This window comes from Physeter macrocephalus, chromosome 8 (genome assembly GCF_002837175.3).
Source record: "Physeter macrocephalus isolate SW-GA chromosome 8, ASM283717v5, whole genome shotgun sequence".
Taxonomy (NCBI): domain Eukaryota; kingdom Metazoa; phylum Chordata; class Mammalia; order Artiodactyla; family Physeteridae; genus Physeter; species Physeter macrocephalus.
The window spans coordinates 145804513-145827311 of record NC_041221.1 but is presented as its reverse complement, the minus strand read 5'-3'; the positions used below and the strand labels follow the sequence as shown (position 1 = coordinate 145827311).

The following is a 22799-nucleotide window of genomic DNA, read 5'->3' as shown; positions in this document are numbered from 1 at the left end:
AGAACATTTCCATCATTGTAGAAAGTTCTAATGGAGAGTGCTGCTCTAGAGAATCAGCCCCAGCCACTCCAGCCCCCTGTGAGTCTCTCTTCTTGGAATATGGATTCCTGTTCTGGGTCAGTACTTGAATCCACCACCTACTAGATGGGTAAACGCAGGCAAGAGCCTTCCAATTATCTGAGCTTCAGTTTCTCATTTACAAAATGAGAGTGATAATAAGTGTCACAATAAGGATGAGGTTGATACAATAACTAACTGGCACTGAGTGTTTCCTGTGCTGGGAATGTACCATGCATTGACTCTTGCAGCCTTCTCAACAGTTCCATGAGATAGCTGCTACTCTCATTTCCCTTTTTCTGGGACCAGAGAGGTTAAATAACTGCCCAAGGTCACACAGCTGTTGAGTAGGATTTGAAAGCAGGTGTATCCGACTCTAGAGACCACTTTCTTACTATTAATTCTACCCAATAATGGGTCTTCTCCCCAAAGACCAAGTGAGAAAATGCATGCAGATGTGTTTTGAAAACATATAGATTACCATCCAGATGTAAGACAGTATAATTTTTGTCATCAATAATAATAACCAGAATACTGATAAAAAAAGGGGACCCCAAGTCCCAGCTCTCTTTCACCCATGCCCAAGGCGAGAACTTCCTTTCCAGTCGTTTCTCTTCCCCTTAATTCCAGGCTTGGGTAGGCCTTGCTTTTACAAGCAGCTCTCCTGAGACTGCCTCTCAGTCCACTGGTGGTTCCAGCTGCCTTTTACCAAGCCATTATTGGTCCTAATAAGGTGTTACTCTGCGTCTTTCCTCCCTATGCTTTATCCTATCATATTATCTGTCTTTCCTCCAGCCCTAGGGAAGTAGGTAGAAGTAGCTATTATTATCTCCATTTTACAGACCGGTAAATTGAGGCTCAGAAGAAGTTCTGTGGCCTTCCCAAGGTCACATGGCCCATCCAGGGCTCAAGCCTCTGGTCCTTTTCCTGCTTGTACCCAGTTCTTTGATTTGTTTTTGTTACACGAGGACTCAGCAGCGGCTGCCCTCAAACTAGCACATGACTCAAGTGTTCATCCAAGTTTCTTAGAAGTAAATCAGTCCCTCCTACCAATTCCTGAATTCCACTTGGCTTAAACCAATAGAGCTGGTGTTCAAGCCCAGTCCACACTAGAGTGGGAAACTTGAATGTGAAAATTCCCCTTTTGATCTGATGTTAGATTACTCTTCCTAGCCTATAGTTCTGCTCTGGTCCTGCCTCTTCTCTAAAACCTTCAACGGCTCCCAAAGACTAAGTAGAAAAATTATTTCAGTAGCTAAAGATTTCCTAACAAGCAGGTACCTGGAATGTCAACATTCTTTCACTTAACGGTTTTAATCTGGCTCAAAGGCACAACCCCTCCTAATTCCTTCTCCCTGGTCCCACCCTCCCCCACTTCCCAGCCTTCGTCACAAACAGAATATATTTAGGATTCTTTCTTGAGAGCCACAGGAGCCAGCCCTAACACTGGATGCCTGGGACAGAGATGGGGAATGGGGGTGGGAGGTCAGAAAATAAATGCTGAGGGCACCCATATCCATGGTAAATTCACATTCAGATTTTTGGGGGAGAGTATAGACATTCTCCAATCCAGAGGGATGAATCCAGTGACTCCTTCTTTCATGAAAGACTCTCCAAACTTTGAAAAATATCTTCCCTCATTGCTTCTCCCCTCAGTCTAGGAAATCCAGAGCACCCAGCTTCAGGAAATCTGGCTCTCTGTTATCAGTACAGCCACCCGCTTCTGGGTGGCCTTGGGTGTGCCAGGCAAACCTCAGTTTGTCTTACCTGAGAAATGGGAGTAAAAGGACAGATGCGTTTCCTAGGAGTATTCTGTGGCTATTAGTTAATGTCTGTGTCATGCCTAAGAAAAGGGAAGGTGCTGGGCCACGAGGGAGAATGTCATTGCTGATCTGTGCCTGGGTGATGGGAGGAATTTCATCGTCAGAAACAAAGCCTGGGGACTTCCCTGGTGGCACAGTGGTTAAGAATACACCTGCCAATGCAGGGGACACGGGTTTGATCCCTGGTCCAGGAAGATCCACATGCCGTGGAGCAACTAAGCCCGTGTGCCACAGCTACTGAGCCCGCATGCTGCAACTACTGAAGACTGCGTGCCTGGAGACCATGCTCCGCAACAAATAAAGCCACTGCAATGAGAAGCCCATGCACCGCAACGAAGAGTAGCCCCTGCTCGCCACAACTAGAGAAAGCCCGCAAGGTGCAACGAAGACCCAACGCAGCCAAAAATAAATTTAAAAAAAAAAAGAAACAAAGCCTGGCATTTTGAACAAATTTGGTAGGAGCTTCTTTAGTGGAAGTTTGATTTGGCTTTGAATTCTTTCAAGTACATCGGCTTCCCCATGGAAGGGATAGAATTACCGACAGCTTCACAGGCTCCTAGAACTAAAATGCCTGAGCCACTGCACATGGACCATTATGGATACAGGTCACAGAGCATTAGAATCACAGAACATCCAACCACACCGCTTAGAACATGTAGGCAGGACACAGGACGTTAGCATAGCAGAGCCCCCGCTTGTCAGATCTGGAGGGGCTCTTAGTCCAGTTTTTCAAACCTGTGCTTCCCAAGGGAGTGAGGGACAAACCTGGGGGCAGGGTCCTAGGCCTCAAGCCCTGCTTCAATAGTGCAGCTCTCCTTTTATCTGTTTATAGGCTGTGTTTCCAAGTACAATTTCATCAGGAAAAAAGAGATTCTGCCCCTGAAAGCAATAGAGGGGTCTGAAATCACAGGTCCATTTCCGCCCCTTCCCCCAACATACACACATCATTTACAGATGAAGAAGGAGGTCCAGAGGGCTTAGGTGGCTGATTTGACCAGTCACGGGAATAAGTGACTTTAGACCTTTGTCTCCTGAGAGCCAGGTCAGCTTACTACACTGACCACTGAATAGGCATCGGCGAATGATTTTCCTGATCCACAGCCAGAGGAAATCCCATAGGCCTGCACAAGCTGAAGAACCTACCTGTATAAGATGGAAAGGACTTTAGAGCTCTCCTTGTTTCCCCCAAAGGCTCCTATCCCGCTAGAGTAGCATATTCTTCCTGGGTGGCCACACAGAATCTGCTTGGATTCCCCAGTGACGAGGAGCTCTCCACCTTGTGAGATGAGTCGTTCCAGAATAGCACTTGAGATCACTAACCAAGAAAGTGAGGATAGATCTCAGAGCACTTATCCTGCCAGTTGTGTTCAGACTTTTATCAGTGACTCGGATAAAGACATGTATGTTACAACCACCAAGTTTCTGAATGTTAGAATTAAGATTCTGGGATGCTGGGGCAGTGAGTGAAACACAAGGAGAAATGAATCACAGTCTCATTAAAATCCTATGTCATTTAGTTGCAGAAGATCAGCCCGCACAAGAACAGATTGGGGATGACGTGAAAAGACATCTGAGAGTTTTCATTACCCACAAACTCAATAATCAATACTCTGAGCTGGCTGCTAAAAAGTAATAGTACTTCGTAATATTTTTCAAAAATTGTGTCACACGTCATGTTCAGCATTTATGTACATTAACTCATTTCATTCTCAAAATGGTATTATGAAGTCAGGAAACTAAGAATCAGAGAAGGTAAGCCACTTGCCCAAAGTCACACAGCCCGAAGCTTTGTGCTGTGAACCACCTTCTGCTGCCTTCCCCATGCATGAAATGGGGTTGGGAGTTACATGGAGACAGAGTTTGATTCACACATATGTCCTAAAAGGGTCCATTCACGAAACCCCACACCTGCACTTGCTCACATCCGTGTACACACAAGCCCCACAGCTACCAGTTTATTTACTCACACAGAACGCATTCTGCCAAGCAGGTACACACAATTAGCGTACCCACACAATTATTCAAAATTGCCTCCTAAGTGTGTGTGTGTGTGTGTGTGTGTCTGCTTTTTTGCAAATGTGCACATTCACCCACATGCAGATTTCTCTCTGAGTCTGGGGAGCCAAGAGCATGAGGCCCCACCCCAGACAAGCGCCTGCTCGCAGCTTCCCAGCAGAGCCTGCGGCTCGGCCAGCAAGCTTAGACTTGACCAGGGACCAGCAGATTCCTGCTCCACTGGGGCGCAGGCTGGGCCTTCTCCAGGGGGTTCAGTCTACCCCACCCTCACCCCGACCTCAGGCTTTGATTCTGCTTTGGCTTTGAGACTAATATTTATTGAGTGCTTTTCTATGGGCCAGGCACCAATGCTAAGCATATTAATGTACATGATCGTATTTCATCTTCATAAAACCCAAGGAAAGCAGCGCTGTTAATAGCCCCATCTTACAGATGAGGAAACTGAGGTTCAGAGAGGTTAACTTCCCCAAGGTTATACAGTTAGCAAGTGGAGGAGTTGGGCTCGAACCCAAACAGTTGGATTTACAGGTGAACACAGTTTCTCTTTCTGGCAGCATGGTTGGGAGGAAAGAACCTGGCTCTGGTTCTCACCCTGTGACTTTGGGCAAGTCCCTTTCTTTTTGGGGGACTTTATTTTCCAGCATCAAAAAGGAAGGAATGATCACTAAAGGTTCTCTCAGCTTTCACTCTGTCATTGCTTTCCCTAAGTCCAGATCCTTTCATTTTTCAATTAGTATTTATTGAGCTCTGTTATGCACCAGGCACTGATCTAGGCACTGGGAATTCGTGCATGAATAAGATCAAAAAGCTCCTGTCTTCATGGAGCCTAGCATCTAGGGCAGGAGACAGTAAACAAATAAATAAGAACATATTGGGAGGTGACAAGTGCCATGGAGAAAATGGGGTGATGTGATAAAGAAGGGCTTTAGGAAGGAGGCTACATCAAACTGGGGGTTAGGCGGTGACATTAGAGGTGAGAAATGGATAATAACAAGAAGCCAGCCATGGGAGAATCTTAAATAGAGGGAAACGGCAAGTGCAAAGGCCCTGAGGCAGATCCCAGTTTAGTATGTTTGCAGAGGAGAAAGAAGGCCCTTATGGCTGCAGCTTGGTGAACAATGGGGAGAGTGGTGGGAGGTATCACTGGAGATGCAGGCAGGGCCCAGATGGTGTGGAGCTTTCCAGGCCATGATAACAAGTTCAGATTTTCATCTAAATGCTGTGGGAAGCCACTGGAAAATTTTAAGCAGGGAAGTGATAAGAACTGATCTATGTTTTCACAAGATGTTTCAAAATAGTGGTCCTAGGTGGTATGAGGTGGGAGGGTAGCCCAGGGAGCCCATGTGCCCCTGCACCCTGTAAGCCTGTTCACCTGCCCAGGTGTGGTGCCAGAAAGAAATATCAGACACAGGCCCTTCCCCCAGCAAACCACTCACCAGGTCTGTGGGTCCCACGGCTTGAACACAGCCATGGGCACCAAACCCCTACACAAGGGTGCACCCCCTTTGGCATCTTATTGCCCCCCAGGGAGACCCCATCCCTGCTCCCTTCCTTGCAGCTCATCTTAAGGACTCTGGCTCTCAAGGTGCCCCTGCAGCTGCTGAGCGGAGTGTCTTGTTGGGACCTGCCCTCCACGGGTGCTGACCTGGTGAACAGGAAGCTTTCCCCAAAGCAGGGCAGGCAGAGCTGGGAGGCTGCATGCACCCTGGGCTCGCCGGGCCAAGGAGTGAGTGTGGACCTGGGACCGGGGTAAGCACTCATTTCCCCCCTGGGTCTTCAACTTCAAAAGCAATGCCATCCTGGGGGAAGGGGTGGGGTCCAAACGATTCAGGGGTGCCCTCGTGCTTGCAGGGGATTGTGTCAGGGATGGGTGAGTGTGGCTTTTGCCTGTGGCCGGGTCCTTCGTGGGCCGTGGTGCCAAGCAAGGGGTGAAAGCAAGGGGGCAGGAAGGGTGGGGAGTAGACAGCATCTTTTTCCGTCCCTGGCTTTAGGACCCTAAGCATAGAATCTACCTCCATCCTGCCCCCTCTCTTCTGAGGTGCTGGGTTTAGGGCGCCACCAACAGGATCTCAAGCGTGGGATGGTGTTAGGGAGGCTGGAAGGAGGAGGCCTATTCAAATTCTCTTCTGTCACAGGCTTTCAGAGGCCAAGTTAGGTTGGCTTTTCCATTTCTGCCTCCACCCTCCTTCCCGTGTTAGGATGCAACCCACGAGGTCTTAAAGAACCTGCATTTGGTTCTCTCAGGACTCTGGAAAGACAAGGATCCAAGCCTCTCCCTTTCCCCCTTGCCTGGAAGTTTAACTCTTCCTTGCCTTTGAAGACCAAGGCAACTGGAAAAACAAGTTTTGCCTGTTTCCTCCAAGAATGCTCGGCACATCTGGCTGGTAGCCATGAACTCCACGGAGTCAAGACTCCCAAGGGCAGGCCGGCCACCAGCCTGGTGTACGCAGCCTCACACATTGCTTCTAGAAGACCCGGTTTAGCAGCCAAACTCGGCCCTCCCCGGTCCCCCTGCCCATCCTTGGCTCTGATGAGCCTCACATTTTGACCCAGGCTGGAGTTCAGGGACGAGGCATTCGGGAAGCGGCAAGGGAGAGGACGGGGAAGAGCAGCAGGTCTTAGAGGGTGAAGCGTTCACTCACGGTTAGTTCAACAATCTCCAGGGGCTGGTTCTTACCTGGCCACCGACCTTGGGACTTGGGGCCAGACCCCTCCCCCACCTGGGGCTCTATTTCCCCATCTATGCATAAGAGGGATCTGAGCTCCATCATCTCTCAGGTCCATTTCAGCTCTGACATTCCACGAAGGGAGGGCTTTTCTCTGTTCAGTCAGAATCAGGCTCTGTCCAAAGGGACTTGTGGTGGAACAGGTGTAGGTAAGCCTGGGATGGTGGAAGCAGCCCTGGCCTGTGATGCAAGGAGCTCCAGGTCTAATTCTTGCTTCGTTTCTATCTAGCTGTAAGTCCCTGGGCAGGCCCCTTCGTTTTATGAAACTTAGATTCCCATGACTAATGAGAGCTGATATCACATTAAAACTTACTATGTGCCAGGCACTATGCTAGGTCATTTACCTTTGTTATTTCACTTAATTTTCACAACAATCCAATGAGGTAGTTAATATCCTTATTCCTATTCCACAGAAGAGGAAATCGAGTCTCACAGAGGTGAAATTGCCTGCCTAGAAAGTCACCCAGTTAGTAAGTGGCGGAGCCAGGCCTGACAGCCTAGCAGCATGATGCCAGGCCTGTGATCGTGGTCCCTTTGCTTTTCTGCAGCCCCTACATATGCAGACACAGCTCAGTTCAACTGGAGCTGAGCCCTGATGGAGGGGTCTTGTCAGAAGTACTTAGGGCCAGACTGCTAAGCTTGGGTACCTGGTCAGAATGATTTCACCATCACTGGGGAGACATTGAAGGTTCTGGGAAAAGGAGGGAAGTGGTAAGGACAGTGTTGTATCTGCCGGATGCCCTTCAGAAAGCACTTAAACTAGCCTGTTATGCTTCACACACAAGGTTTCGCAATCTCAGCCCAACTGACTTTGCTGTGGGGGTCTCTGTCCCGTGCGTTGTAGGACGTTTAGCAGCGTCCCCGTCCTCTGTCTACTAAATGCCAGTAGCACTTCCTGCACACAAGCTGGGGTAGTCAAAAATACCTTCAGACATTACCAAATATCTCCTGAGGAGGGGCAAAACCACCCCAGTGAAGAACCACGGCAGTAGGAACCATCTCTTTCCTAACTTGTACCCTTTCTTTTTCTGCCCAGGGTTTCGGGAGGTTTTCCATCATGATTATTGCCTTGTTGGGGTTTGCCATTTTCTTGCTCCACTGTACAACTTGTGAGAAACCCCTAGAAGGGATCATCTCCTCAGCCTGGCGCTTCACACACCCCCTTTATAATGTGACCATCTATGAAAACTCTGCTCCCAAGACCTACGTGGAAAGCTCTGAGAAAATGGGCATCTATCTCACAGACCCCCAGTGGGCAGTGAGGTACCGGATTATCTCTGGAGATGCGGCCAACGTGTTTAAAACAGAGGAGTACATGGTAGGCAACTTCTGCTTTCTGAGAATAAGGACAAAGAGCAGCAACACAGCCCTTCTGAACAGGGAGGTGCGAGACAGCTACACTCTCATCGTCCAAGCCACGGAGAAGACCTCAGAGTTAGAAGCTCTGACCCGCGTGGTGGTCCACATCCTGGACCAGAATGACCTGAAGCCCCTCTTCTCCCCGCCTTCATACCGAGTCACCATCTCTGAGGACATGCCCCTCAAGAGCCCCATCTGCAAGGTGAGCGCCACGGATGCCGACCTGGGCCAGAACGCCGAGTTCTATTACACCTTTAACACAAGGTCGGAGATGTTTGCCATCCATCCCACCAGCGGGGTGGTTACCTTGGCTGGGAAGCTCAACGTCACCTGGCGAGGGAGGTATGAGCTGCAGGTGCTGGCTGTGGACCGCATGCGGAAGATCTCAGAGGGCAACGGATTCGGCAACTTGGCAGCCCTGGTCATCCATGTGGAGCCTGCCCTCAGGAAGCTCCCGGCCATCGCCTCAGTGGTCTTGGCTACACCAGAGAGCAGTGACGATGCCACCTATGCCACGGTGGTGGTAGATGCAAAGAGCTCGGGTGGTGACGTGGACTCACTGGAGATTGTTGGTGGTGACCCTGGAAAGATCTTCAAAGCCATCAAGTCTTACGCCCGGAGCAGTGAGTTCAGTTTGGTTTCCGTCGAAGACATCAACTGGATGGAACACCCTCATGGATTTAACCTCAGCCTGCAGGCCAGGGGTGGGAGCAGACTTTCTTCTTATTCCCAGATCAGGGGCTTTCACCTACCCCCTTCCAAACTGGCTTCCCTCAAATTTGAGAAGGCTGTTTACAGAGTGCAGCTTAGTGAGTTTTCCCCTCCTGGTAGCCGTGTGGTGATGGTGAAAGTAACCCACGCTTTCCCCAACCTGAAGTATGTTCTAAAGCCATCCTCAGAGAGTGCAGCGTTTAAACTGAATGCCCGCACGGGGCTGATCACCACCACGAAGCTCATGGACTTCCGTGACCAAGCTCAGTACCAGCTACACATCAGAACCTCACTGGGCCTGGCCTCCACCACTGTGGTCATTGACATCATGGACTGTAACAATCACGCTCCCATGTTCAACAAGTCCTCCTACTATGGCACCTTTGATGAGAACATCCCCCCAGGCACCAGCATTTTGACTGTTACGGCCACAGACCAGGATCATGGGGAGAATGGATATGTCACCTACTCCATCGCTCGCCCAAACTCTGTGCCCTTTTCTATCGACCCTTACCTGGGGATCATCTCCACCTGCAAACCCATGGACTACGAGCTCATGAACAGAATTTACACCTTCCAGGTATGGGCATCAGATTGGGGATCCCCATTTCGCCAGGAAAAAGAAGTGTCTGTTTCCCTTAGGCTCAAGAACTTGAATGACAACAAGCCTATGTTTGAGGAAGTCAATTGCACTGGGTCTATCCATGAAGACTGGCCAGTAGGAAAATCAGTAATGACCGTGTCAGCTATAGATGTGGATGAGCTTCAGAACCTAAAATATGAGTTTGTGTCAGGCAACGAACTAGAGTATTTTCATCTAAATCATTTCTCTGGAGTGATATCCCTCCAACGCCCTTTTAGGAACCATACTACTGGTCAACCCATCAACTATTCCCTGAAGATTACAGCCTCAGATGGGAAAAACTATGCCTCGCCCATGACTTTGAATGTTACTGTGGTGAAGGACCCTCATTCTGAGGTCCCTGTAAAGTGTGATAAAACGGGGGTATTGACACATTTCACAAAGACCATCCTGCACTCTGTTGGGCTTCAGAATCAGCAGTCCAGTGATGAGGATTTCACTTCCTTAAGTGCACATCAGATCAATCATCATACCCCTCAGTTTGAGGACCACTTCCCACAGTCCATTGACATCCTTGAGCGTGCTCCTCTCAACACCCCCCTGGCCCACCTGGCAGCCACCGACCCTGATACTGGCTTTAACGGCAAACTGGTCTATGTGATTGCAGATGGCAATGAAGACGGCTGCTTTGACATTGAGCTGGAAACAGGGCTGCTCACTGTAGCTGCCCCCTTGGACTATGAAGCCACCAGTTTCTACATCCTCAATGTAACAGTGTATGACCTGGGCACTCCCCAGAAGTCCTCTTGGAAGCTGCTGACAGTGAATGTGGAAGACTGGAATGATAATGCACCCAGATTTCCTCCTGGTGGGTACCAGGTAACCATCTCAGAGGACACAGAAGTTGGAACCACAGTTGCAGAGCTGAAAGCAAAAGATGCTGACTCGGAGGACAATGGGAGGGTTCGCTACCTCCTGCTAAGCCCCACAGAGAAGTTCTCCCTCCATCCCCTCACTGGGGAACTGGTTGTCACAGGACACCTGGACCGGGAATCAGAACCTCAATATATACTCAAGGTGGAGGCCAGGGACCAGCCCAGGAAGGGTCACCAGCTCTTCTCTGTCACTGACCTGATAGTCACATTGGAAGATGCCAATGACAACTCTCCCCAGTGCATCACAGAACTTCGCAGGCTTAAGGTCCCAGAGGATCTGCCGCCAGGGACTATTCTAACATTTCTAGATGCCTCTGATCCTGACCTGGGCCCTGCGGGAGAAGTACGATATGTCCTGTTGGATGATGCCCATGGGACCTTCCATGTGAATCTCATGACGGGGGCACTCAGTCTGGAGAAAGAGCTGGACTTTGAGAGGAGGGCTGGGTATAACCTGAGCCTGTGGGCCAGCGACAGTGGGAGGCCCCTGGCCCGAAGGACCCTCTGCCGCGTGGAGGTGATCGTCCTGGATGTGAATGAGAACCTCCACCCTCCCCGCTTTGCCTCCTTTGTGTACCAGGGCCAGGTGTGGGAGAACAGCCCCTCGGGAACCTCAGTGATGAAAGTGGCTGCCCATGATGAGGACAGTGGCTTGGACGGGGAGCTCCAGTACTTCCTGCGGGCTGGCACCGACCTTGCAGCCTTTAGCATCAACCAAGACACAGGTACTGGGAGTGGGATGGGATGGTAGGGCCAGGTGCTGGGAGAGGATGGGCCTAAGGGAATCAGGCACTGTCTTGAGAGAAGTCAGGCTATAGGCTAAAAAGAACAATAAATAGGGACACTCCTTCCTGTCCCTTTTATTTTATTTTTAATTTATATACATATATATATAGTATAAATATGTATATATACATATGTGGGTGGATGTATGTATACCCATTTAAGTTGAATCAACCATCTCACACACACATGTATACATATACACACACAAAAAAACATATATTACATATATATGCTTATAAAAATAATGTATCATAGTTATAAAATTTTTATATATAATTTAAAAATGAATGTTTCTCTGTATCCCATCTCCCCAGATATAATCTCTATTAACAATTTGTCCTATAATCTTCTAAATTTTTCTCATTGCATCTGATATATTATCACTTTTCATTTTATTATTATGAAAACATAATACAACAGATACTAATTCTGAAACTTATTTTGTCACCAGGATATCTTATATGTCAGTACATATAAATATTCTTCATTCTTTTTTAATGGCTGCATTTGTTCATATACTTTTACTCATATGCAATGAGTCTCTACAGGAAAAACTCTTAAAAATGGAGCTCTTGGGTCAAAAGATAATATTAATAGATACGTAACATCCATATATCCATATATCCATCATCCATAGATATATAATTAATATCAATGCTAATAGATATTTTCAAATTGTCCTCCAAAAAGGTGGCACCAACTTATTTATTCCTCTGAAGCTCCACAGAAAGTAAGTGCAATTCAGCAAACAGTTACTGGGCACCCTCTACTTGTAAGGTCCTGAGATAGGCACCTTGGGAGAGATCCCAGGTGAATAAAAGTAGGTCCTTCTTGATGGGATGATTTCTCTCCAGGGTAGAGGGCAGGGTGAGGTGGTAGAAAGAGCCTTAGATTGAGAGTCAATTCTAGACCCAGCTCTTCTGCTTACTTGCTACATGATCTTGGTCAAGTTATGCTCTTTCTCTGGGCCTCAGTTTCCCCATCTGTCAAAGGAGTGAGGTTCCTTCAGCCCTGCGAAGGAGAGGGCTTTGCCCTCTCATCTGGGTCTTTGCAGCTGAGTGTGACCCATAAGAACTTAGGCTACAAGCCTCTTCTACTCACTCTTGGACCCTCGACTTCCAGAACAGTGCTAGTTCATAACAAGCAATTTGTAGATAAGTAAACCAATGAATGAAGCCAAGTCTCTAAAATCATGAAGATGAGGAGAGGGGAACAGCAATTTATTTATCAAACCCCTACCCTTGAATTGGTATCTATAAGGACTTGAAGCTTGAAGGAACCAGTCTAAGGACACATGTAAGGAAATCCCACTTAAGAGAATGAGAAATGAATAAATTGGACTCGGCTTGAAGTAGTCAGGAGAAAGTAGGTCAACTACCATGGTCTTCTGGAAACGCTGCATACGCCCACATGCCCGAGTCATGGGCCTATCTTAGCAGAGAAAGGCTCAGAGAGGTTCTACAATAAGGATATGAATTTCCCCGTGTTTACCTCAGCAGCTCCCATGCCATATCAGCCACAGTTCCCTTTTCTCATGGAATACTTATTAATATCCTTTCCACAGTACCATTTCAGGATTGTTAGGTAAAGTGCTTTCTAAAGCTACTTTGAGCTCTAAAATATTTTGGGTTTGGTGATCGACTATCCCTAGGAATGATTCAGACTTTCGCACCCCTGGACCGAGAATTCATGTCCTGCTACTGGCTGACGGTACTGGCAGTGGATAGGGGTTCCACCCCCCTCTCTTCTATAACTGAAGTCTACATTGAGGTTTTGGATGTCAATGACAACCCACCCCAGATGTCCAGACCCGTGTTCTACCCCTCCGTCCAGGAGGATGCACCCCTGCACACCTCCGTGCTTCAGCTGGATGCCTGGGACCCAGACTCCAGCTCCGAAGGGAAGCTGACCTTCAATATCACCAGTGGCAACCATATGGGATTCTTTGTTATTCATCCTCTCACAGGTAAGGACCTCAGAAATCTGGGTGCATAGGATTATCTACAACAGTGCTTCTCAAAGCGTGGTCCTAGAATGGCATCATGAGCATCACCTATGAACTTGTTAGAAAGTCAAGTTCTCAGGCCCCATCTTAGACTTACTGAATCAGAGCTCAGGGTGGGGACCAGAAATCTGTATTTTAATATGACATCCAGGGGATTTTGACGTGTGCTAAGTTTAAGAAGTGCTGCTCAACAAAGTCCATCTCTATGGGAGAATAAGAATATGTCAGTTTTCTTTCCTTGGAGCCTAGGGAAGCTAAGCAGTTTCCCTAGGTGGTCAAGCTGGGACTATTTCAGACCTCCAAGTGCTCCCAACTGACCATTCCTGAGAATCACAAGCCACAGGTTGACTCTCTTAACTCTAGTCCCAAACTGATCTCAAGCCTGCTCACGGCACGGTGGCCATACAGATCCAATTCAGAGGAATCAACCATCTCACAAAGGTCTACCCTTGGTCCAAGGCCATCTTGGATGGTTTAGAGGAATCCAGAGGTCATTGGCTTGCAGCCGTGAACCAGATGTAGCCCACAAAGGTGTTCTGTTTGGCCTGCACAAGCTTTAAACAGTGATTTTTCAAGTTGTTGCCAACATTTAAAAATTTGGAAATTTCGCAAAACATTCCAGACTTCTGGTTGTTCTTAAAATAACTAGAAGATCTGGCCGCATGGACCGCACATCCCGCAGGGCCACAGCTGCCCGGAGCTGACAGCAGCTCCCTGTGTACAGCAGGTGTGTCCTCTGTGCCCACAGTCCCCTCACGCCCGACTGTGTTATTCCCGCCTGCTTCCTGCAATTATGCTGCCTGCCTGGCTCCCAGCAGAAGGTGAGAGCCAGTTCCCACTGCTGCAGGTACGGCTCCAAGGCCACATGTCCCTGTTGAACATGAACAGCAACCCTATTGCAGAGAAGGCTGACATTCTCTCCTTTGAACCTAACTTCCCATTCTCCAGCTCCAACTTACTCTTGTCCTGGAAGGACAGAACTCTGGCAAGATTGGAGGAAGGAGAAGGGGAGAGTGCTGGCAGCAGCTTCCTGATCCTTAAGGCAAAAGGGAGTCAGGAGGAGCTACGGGCCTGGGGATCCTGAGGCAGACAGTGGGCAGGGGATACAAGTGCCTCTTTGCCCTGTGACATCCGTTTGGAACCTTTGACCTCGGGGAGTGGATTAGTACTCCTAGAAGGAGGATGCTTTTCTCTTGAAAAACGGGCCTAAGCTGGCTCTCTGCCTGGGCCCACTCTGTCCCTCCCTTTTTGGAAGAGGGAAGAGCTCTCTCACCTAAGGCAATAGGTTCTCTACTTCTTCCAAATCCCTCCTCTGTTTACTGTCAACAGTTCCCTGACACCAGGTCTGGCAAAATGCCCCAGAGGGCAGAGAGCTCTTAGTCTTCCTACAGCTGAGAAGAAATTTTTATCAGCATGAACATTTGAAAATAAAATAATAAGTCAGTAATGATTCCCACCACCACCACCCCCCGTCCACCTTTCTTATCCACATTATATTGTCCTACTTCCATACCTGGATCCCTTGGATGGCTTCCCTATGCCCTTAAGATAAAGCCAGACCCTGCCATGTCCCACAGACTTGTGCCTGACCGGACCCTTGCTTTCCTTTCTGGCTTCATCTTGCCTCTCTTGCTCTATCACTCTCTGGATCCAGCCACATGGCCTGCCTTGTTCCATGCCCTCTCCTGGCACAGGGCCTTTGCACATGCTATTCCTTCTGCCAGAAGTCTCTTCTCTCTGTTTTCAGGCTAATTCCTGCTCTTCTTTCAGATCTTGGCCCAGCTGTTCTTTCCTTAGAAACGTTTTTCCTGACACTATAATACATCTCCCAGCAGCATCTACTTTTTAAAAACACTTATCACTTAGAACATTATATTCATTTATGTGATTATTCCATTAATTATCCATGTCCTTCACTAGACTTCAAAGGCTTTCCGGAAAAGGAAACTTGATTTTTTTTTTGCCCACTATAATATAAAGTCCTGGCACACAGTAAGACCTCAATAATTGGGAAATGAATGAATGAGTCTCTGCCAGCATCCACAATCTTTTGTTAAGCCCAAGACTCATTTATTCAGCAAACGTTTAAAGGTGTCTGCCCTGATGAGGCATTTAAATTATGTGCTGTAGAGAGAGGGGAAGATATAAAACATAATTTCAGGCCTTGAGGAATCTAATCCATCAGGACCATGAAGATCTGGATGTAAAAAAAGCTATAGAACCAGTGTAAAGAGTACCACATTGGGACTTCCCTGGTGGCACAGTGGTTAAGAATCCGCCTGCCAATGCAGGGGACACGGGTTCGAGCCCTGGTCCGGGAAGATCCCACATGCCGCAGAGCAACTAAGCCCATGCGCCACAACTACTGAGCCCACGAGCCACAACTACTGAGCCCACGAGCCACAACTACTCAAGCTTGCGTGCCTACAGCCTGTGCTCTGCAACAAGAGAAGCCACCGCAATGAGAAGCCCGCGCACCTCAACGAAGAGCAGCCCCTGCTCGCCGCAACTAGAGAAAGCCCGCGTGCACAGCAACAAAGACCCAACGCAACCAAATAAATTAATTGATAATTTTTTAAAAAATTATTTTTAAAAAAAGAGTACCACATTGTTAAAATATGAGTAGGTGTGGTGCTGTGACTGTTTAGAGGAGAGAGGAAGCTGCTCAGTGTGGTAGACCAGCCACGGCTTCATGGAACAGGGGTGGCTATGCCGAGCTGAAGGATGAGGAGGATTTGACAAGCAGCAGTCTGGCAGGGCACTTGGGCAAGGACCGTGACAGGAGAAATAGCCAGGAGGGAAAAAGACCCAGGTCTTGTTGAAGACAGAGCAAGTACGTCCATTTTCTTTTTTTTCTTTTAGTTTTTTCTTCTTTTAAAAATTTTTAATGGTGAAATAATTGTAGACCTACAGAAGAGTTGCAAAGAGAGTTCTCATACTCCCATCATTCAGCTTCCCCTAATGTTAACCTAGTACATTTATCAAAACTAAGCATTAATACTGGTGCAAGGCTATTAAGGAGAATACAGACTTTACTAAGAGTTCCCCAGTTTTCTCTGCTAACATCCTTATTCCCATCCAGGACCTCACGCTACCTCTAGTCCTCACGTGTCCTTGGTCTCCAGTGTCTGACCGTTCCTCAGTCTTTACTAGTCTTTTATGAGCAAGTAGGCCCATTTTCTAAAGGCATATCCATTTCCACCACTTATCAAATGTAAGATCTTGGGGAAGTTACTTAACTGCTCTATGTCTGAGTTCGCTCACCAGTAAAATGGAGATAATAATAGCTACCTCTTTGGTGGTTGGGAAGACTAAATGGGTGAATAGATGGAGATATATAAGGAGCTTTGAAGAATGCCTGGACGTGTAAGAGCTCAGTGAGTGCTGACTCTTATGATTCTGAGGAAGGGCAGAGGGGGAGAGGAAGCTGGCAGGGTAGGTGGGGTAAGACCTAGATGGCGGTGGGTCAGGGTAAAAAGGAATCTAGAATCCATGAGAGGTGGAATCAACAGTAGTTATAAAACCACTGGATGAGGGAGGGGAGGGAGAGGGAAGGGGCTGAGATGGGGTGACAGGGGGACATGTGTTTGGAGGAGAGAAATGATAAGAGCTGAATCGGCTGAATGCCCGCCTCGTGCCAGGAAGGGTCCTTGGTGGACCCTCACACAGCCCCTTGGGGGTGGTTCCACCATGTCCCCATCCTACATGGGCACTCCCTGGGAATCCTGACACCAACCTCAGAGGGGGGACGAGGCTGAGAACAGGGGCAATGGCCCAGGAGTCCAGGCAGCAATTCCAGGGACACTGGCCCTGAGAAGATGCGGGGCGGGGCCGGGGGGGAGGCAGTGGTGAGAGAAGGGAGAGAGAGAAAAGAAAAACCAGAAATAGAGAAAGAGTGACAGGTTCCAAGATGCAAAGAGGGGGAAGGGAGAGAGGAAGCTCTGGGAAGGCAGAGAGAAGGAGGATGGTGAGGGATGAACAGAGAGAGAGGAGAGGAGATGAAGAGAGAGCAGGACTGAGCCGGAAGGAAGGCTCCCAGCCAGAGCCCTCTCATCCCCACTCTCTTCCTGGGGGGCACCCGGATGCTGGGCCTTCCCCACGAGGCCCCTCAGCTTGGGGACAGGCTGGGTGGGGCAACCTGAAACAATATTCACTCTGTCCTAGAGGAATGCGTCTTCCTCTCTAGCTGGGGGGCTTTCCAGGAGCCTTCTCGGATTCCTCCCGTGCCTGCCCTCACCGAGGGAAGCAAAGGCAGGATGACAAGAAGGCAGGGACATGGCGCAGACAGAGGTCACTCCTCACACCACACTCCCATTTCCAGCACTGGAGGCCTCAATCTCCAACACCGGATCCCCGTTTCTCTCATGGAGCCCCCATCCCCACACTTCATTCCATTACTCCATCATTTAATTGCCTAAACAAGATCAAGAAACTTACTGAAAGTTTTTAGAACACCCACTGACCCCCTACCAATAGCTCTGCTTTCATTGAAAAGAGACCTCCCTACCCAGCTAGGACCTCTCAGTCTATGGGCGTGGATGCTCCTCTGGGCCCCCGAAAACCTTGAGCTTGACTTTCCTGATGCTTGCAGAGAACTGGCACCTTCTCGCCTTTATGGCCTCAATTTATAGCCATAGCGTCTAGAAAATGAAAACCAAAATTACAGATCACTAAGTTCACCTTCCTGAATTTACAGAGGAGCACTCCTCTGGCTCATCTGTGCCAGCCCGGCATGGGAAGAGCCGGTCCTAGGTCTCAGATGAATAAGAGAATTACAACAAAGGAGTAAAAAGCCACCCCTTTGTGATTTCTCGTGAACTGAAGGCAGTGACTGTGATCCCTGTTATAACTCCTGATGAGCTGCCTTTTTCACTCAACAATATACTGTGCTCAGCACCCTCCTCATGGTGAAAGCGGGAAGTAGGTGGGAGCCTCCGCTCATGCCATCACCTCAGCTGTCCTCTCCCCTTCCTCTCTTCCCCTTCTTTCTCTTGAGTTCCATTTCCCCTTCATGCTCTTGCTCTCCAAAGACGAGAAGAATTCTGATCTAGGCTTTGAATGTAACCCTTGAATTTATCCCAGTAAAATGGCCCTGGGCAGAAGACCTAAATAGACATTTCTCCAAAGAAGATATACAGATTGCCAACAAACACATGAAAGGATGCTCAACATCACTAATCATTAGAGAAATGCAAATCAAAACTACAATGAGGTATCACCTCACACCAGTCAGAATGGCCATCATCAAAAAATCTAGAAACAATAAATGCTGGAGAGGGTGTGGAGAAAACGGAACCCTCTTGTACTGTAGGTGGGAATGTAAATTAATACAGCCACTATGTAGAACAGTATGGAGGTTCCTTAAAAAACTAAAAATAGAACTACCATAGGACCCAGCAATCCTACTACTGGGCATATACCCTGAGAAAACCATAATTCAAAAAGAGTCATGTACCACAATGTTCATTGCAGCTCTATTTACAATAGCCAGGACATGGAAGCAACCTAAGTGTCCATCAACAGATGAATGGATAAAGAAGATGTGGCACATATATACACTACCAAATGTAAAACAGATAGCTAGTGGGAAGCAGCCGCATAGCACAGGGAGATCAGCTCGGTGCTTTGTAACCACCTAGAGGGGTGGGATAGGGAGGGTGGGAGGGAGATGCAAGAGGGAGGAGATATGGGGATATATTTATATGTATAGCTGATTCACTTTGTTATAAAGCAGAAACTAACACACCATTGTAAAGCAATTATACTCCAATAAAGATGTTAAAAAATTAAATAAATAAAAATAAAATGGCCCTGGGAGCCTTTGCTCCAGTTTCCCTCCAACCATCTCTCCCCCAGGTCTCCTATCCACTGCCCAGCAGCTGGACCGAGAGAACAAGGATGAACACATCCTGGAGGTGAGTGATGCTGCTGAACCCATTCACTAGATTTGAAAACCTCCTGCAGGAGGCCAGGCTGGAGCCAAGCCAGGCCTTGGGGCCACATGCACGTTTCCAGGCAGTGGCTGAGGAGGGTGCTGACTCAGAGAGGAGTTGTTACTTAAGCTGAGCCTTGCTGTGGTTAGTGGTGGAGACTCTCAGGGTCTTCGCTGGCTCTTGAGCACTGTGAAGGGAAGGAATCTGAAACCATGTGAGGGCTGGACAGGAAGCACTGATGGATTAGCAATGCCTGCAGTGAGTAGGAAGACGGAGTAGTACACAGGGGCTATGCACTTGTCTGGTCTGCTTTCCAGTCCGTCCCTAAGCTCTAGAGAGAGTCACCCAATGTCAAACACTAGGTCAGTAGCAGAGCCAGGATGAAAACCCAGACCTTTGTCCTCTAGCTCTGTGCTCTTTCTAGGACGTCTCTGAAATCACATAAGCATCCCTGGTGACCATTCCAATGAGAGGCTTCGGTCTTGACCCAGAGGGGATTAAATCAGAAGGAATCTAGTTATACCCCCTCCTGCACTATCCACAACTAATGAACAGGCATCTCTTCTAGTCTTAAAGACGTCAGCTGGGAGCGACACATATTCCTCAGCAGGAATTTTGCCTTCTATGCTCCCAGGCTCTGGACGTTCCCTTTGTATGAAACAGGCATTACTAGTAAGCAGCAGCCAAACGGCCCTCTAGGGACTGAGGCATTCTCCATAGTTCAGTACAGGCATTTATCTTTAAACAGCAAAATATATTAAGAACTCGGAGTCATTTAAAGTGGAAATGTCCCTTCTCATACTGATGCATAGGATGATTTGCCTCTACCTGAAACAGCCCGATTCTGAAATTGTTTTCGTGCCTTTACTCTGTCTCTTGATATCATTTCACGCATTGGGCGGCATGTCTGACTCCAAAGGTACCGCCCATGCCTCCATTAACACCTCCTCAATTAGTTTTTTCTAACCTCCAGTAGCTTAAGGAAAGCGAGAACAAAGCTTACCAGAATTACGAGCAAATAAAAAGTAAATGGTCTCCGAGAAATGGCCATTTGCCTCCTGAGTAAAGAGTTCTAGCTTTTGTCTACAGCCTGTGTGACTCTTCTTCCAGTTCCTTCTGGTTTCTTTCTCTGTTCTTGCTCGCTTTCCTGTGGGCGAGGTTACCAGAGAGCTGGGCTCCAAGAAGGTGAGGTTATGATAATAAAAATCACAAGCGTATACCAAACAACAGATGGACTGGTATTTCCAGGCTTTTGAAAGCAGGGGTAGTGGCAGAACTGTGGTGGGTGGCGATACATATTCACTGCCTTGCGTTTGTCAACTCACACTGGATTCTGTCCCCAGGTGACTGTGCTGGACAACGGGGAGCCCTCCCTAAGGTCCACCTCTCGGGTGGTGGTACGCATCTTGGACATCAATGACAACCCCCCTGTCTTCTCCCACAAGCTCTTCAATGTCCGCCTTCCAGAGAGGCTCAGCCCACTGACCCCTGGGGCTGTGTACAGGCTGGTGGCCTCAGACGCGGATGTGGGTCTCAATGGCAGGGTCACCTACAGTATCGAGGAGAGTGACGAGGGGGGCTTCATTATCGACCCGGTCACAGGCGTGGTGTCGTCCAGCAGCATCTTCCCAGCTGGAGAGTACAACATCCTAACGGTGAGGGATGGATGGAGGCCGTGGAGGGGGAGTGGCATGCCTGGTCAGGGACTTTCTTTGAGTATACAGGAGGAGGGACACAGCCTTCAGGCTTGATGGAGGTAGTACTCCACTCCGTGGCTTTCTCCCAAAGAAACTGGGAATCCTGACTTCAGCCAAAAGATCAGAATTCTGGGCCTTTCTCTTTGAGGGCAATAAGGTCCTTGCCTGTGAAATCCACCCTATTTAGAGATAAAGATTTTGGTGAGAGGAGCAGGGCTTTGAAATCAAGATAAGCCTGGGTTCCAATCCTAGCACTGCCATTTTACACATGTGTGGCCTTGGACAAGTCACTTAACCCTCATGAGCCTTTGTTTCATCATCTGTAAGATGGGCATAAGAACATTTTCCTTGTAGAAAGCCAATATAGCAAGTGGCTAGGGCCTGGGCTCTCATTTCTGTAGCCTGAATCTAACCCCAGCCTCACTGCTGGCCAGGCAGACATCCCAGGCAGGTGAATTCACTATGCTGAGCCCCGGTTTCCTCCTGCAAAAGGGAGGGGATAACAGTACCTCTCTGAGGGCTATCAAAAGGATTAAATTAGATATCGCACACAATGCTTTTAGAGCAGGGCCTGATAATAGGGAGAGCTCAGTAAATTCTAGTTTATTATGTTGATGGCTGTTGGGAAGGGTAAAGGGCCCATGCATGGAAAGTCCCATTCAGGAAGTAGCACACAAAGCCTTCAGATAATAGTGGCTTTGATTCATTTTTTACTACCTATGAGTTTCTGGAGCACAGTTCTATGTTCTGTTCACCACTGTGCCAGCTACAACTGGCTTGGTGCCTGTTTACGTAAGCTCTCAGCTGTGTGTCGAATGGATGAACCAGTGGATGGAAGGCCAGCTCAGTCAGTCACAGGGCGCTCTGTCTCCTGGCCTGGCCACCTGGGTCTTCTTGTTTCTTAACCCCAACCCTACAGTCAAAGCCTCAACTTCTGGCCTCTTTTCAGGTCAAGGCAACAGACAGTGGGCAGCCACCGCTCTCGGCCAGTGTCCGGCTACACATCGAGTGGATCCCCCAGCCCCGGCCCTCCTCCATCCCACTGGCCTTTGATGAATCCCACTACAGCTTTACAGTCATGGAGACAGACCCCGTGAACCACATGGTGGGAGTCATCAGTGTCGAGGGCCGACCTGGTCTCTTCTGGTTCAGCATCTCAGGTGAGAGCCCAAGGGTCCCATCCTTGCAGACCAGCCCTAGTCCTTAGGATACAATCCTTCTGAGCCCTCTCAAGGTCATGCTCCGTGGCAGCTGCTGCTTTGGCCATGAGTGGTGATTGCCTCTTCCCTGGTCCTTTGGGGCAGTGGGTAGTCAGACCACTGCTTTTGCCAAGCTTTCCTTCACACCAGTTGTGATCTCAGGTGCGAACTCCACAGTCTCACTGGTAACTCCAGCCAGAGCCAGACAGGGCCTCAGTTATCCTGAGTTCCTGGGAGACCTAAGACAGTGGTCCAGAGAGACCCAGAGGAGAAAGCACAAGTTTTATGTTTCCTCTTCTGCCTCAATGTGAACATCAGTGTAGAGCTGACTTCATTGACCATGAGCCCGAGGCCAGCTGTACCCTGGGGCCCTGCTTAACGTTCTGGTCCCAGGTTCCATCCTCAAGATCAGGGAAAGGGTTCATTCTTGTAGTAGGAGACACTTGGGTCCAAGCTCTCATGGCCTCCTCTGAAATTCCTTTCTGTTTCTAAATCAAGATTTTGTTAAAACATCTTGGGGTGGGGCGCGGTTCAAAGATTCCTTTGGGAACCTGATAAATGCTTAGGTCCTCTTCCCAGAAAGATGCATGCAATTGAGCGCGTGCATGCGCGTGCGCACACACACACACACACACACACACACACACACACACACACACACCTGCATGCAAATTTAGGGGTTTTATAGATTCTCTGAAACCCAGCCAGGGATTCCAGGTCAAGAATCTCTAATCTAAGAGCTTCAGTACCCCCTGAACCATGAAGTCCTATTACAGAGATTCCCAGCCTGCTTCAGAGGTTGGATACCAGCCTGTCTCAAGCTTTTTGACCTCCTAGATTTACTTCCAGTTCTGATTCAATGCTCTTTTTAAGTATTTGACTTTTTTTCTTATAGAACATTTAGAAAACACAAATGAGTACAGAGAAGAGAATAAAAATCACCTAAACTCCCACCAATCCGAAGATAAT

General features: G+C 48.4%; 1 protein-coding gene across 1 annotated transcript in view; it reads left to right on the top strand.

Moving 5' to 3' along the window:
* Window positions 1-22799, top strand: part of FAT2 (FAT atypical cadherin 2) — an 87413-nt gene that overhangs the window by 11870 nt on the left and 52744 nt on the right. The window contains exons 2-6 of the mRNA XM_024121770.3: window positions 7659-10935; window positions 12648-12962; window positions 18858-18916; window positions 20278-20589; window positions 21581-21791. Of these exons, the coding sequence (XP_023977538.1) occupies window positions 7680-10935; window positions 12648-12962; window positions 18858-18916; window positions 20278-20589; window positions 21581-21791 (4153 nt within the window). The 5' untranslated portion in view covers window positions 7659-7679. The remainder of the gene's footprint in view (window positions 1-7658; window positions 10936-12647; window positions 12963-18857; window positions 18917-20277; window positions 20590-21580; window positions 21792-22799) is intronic.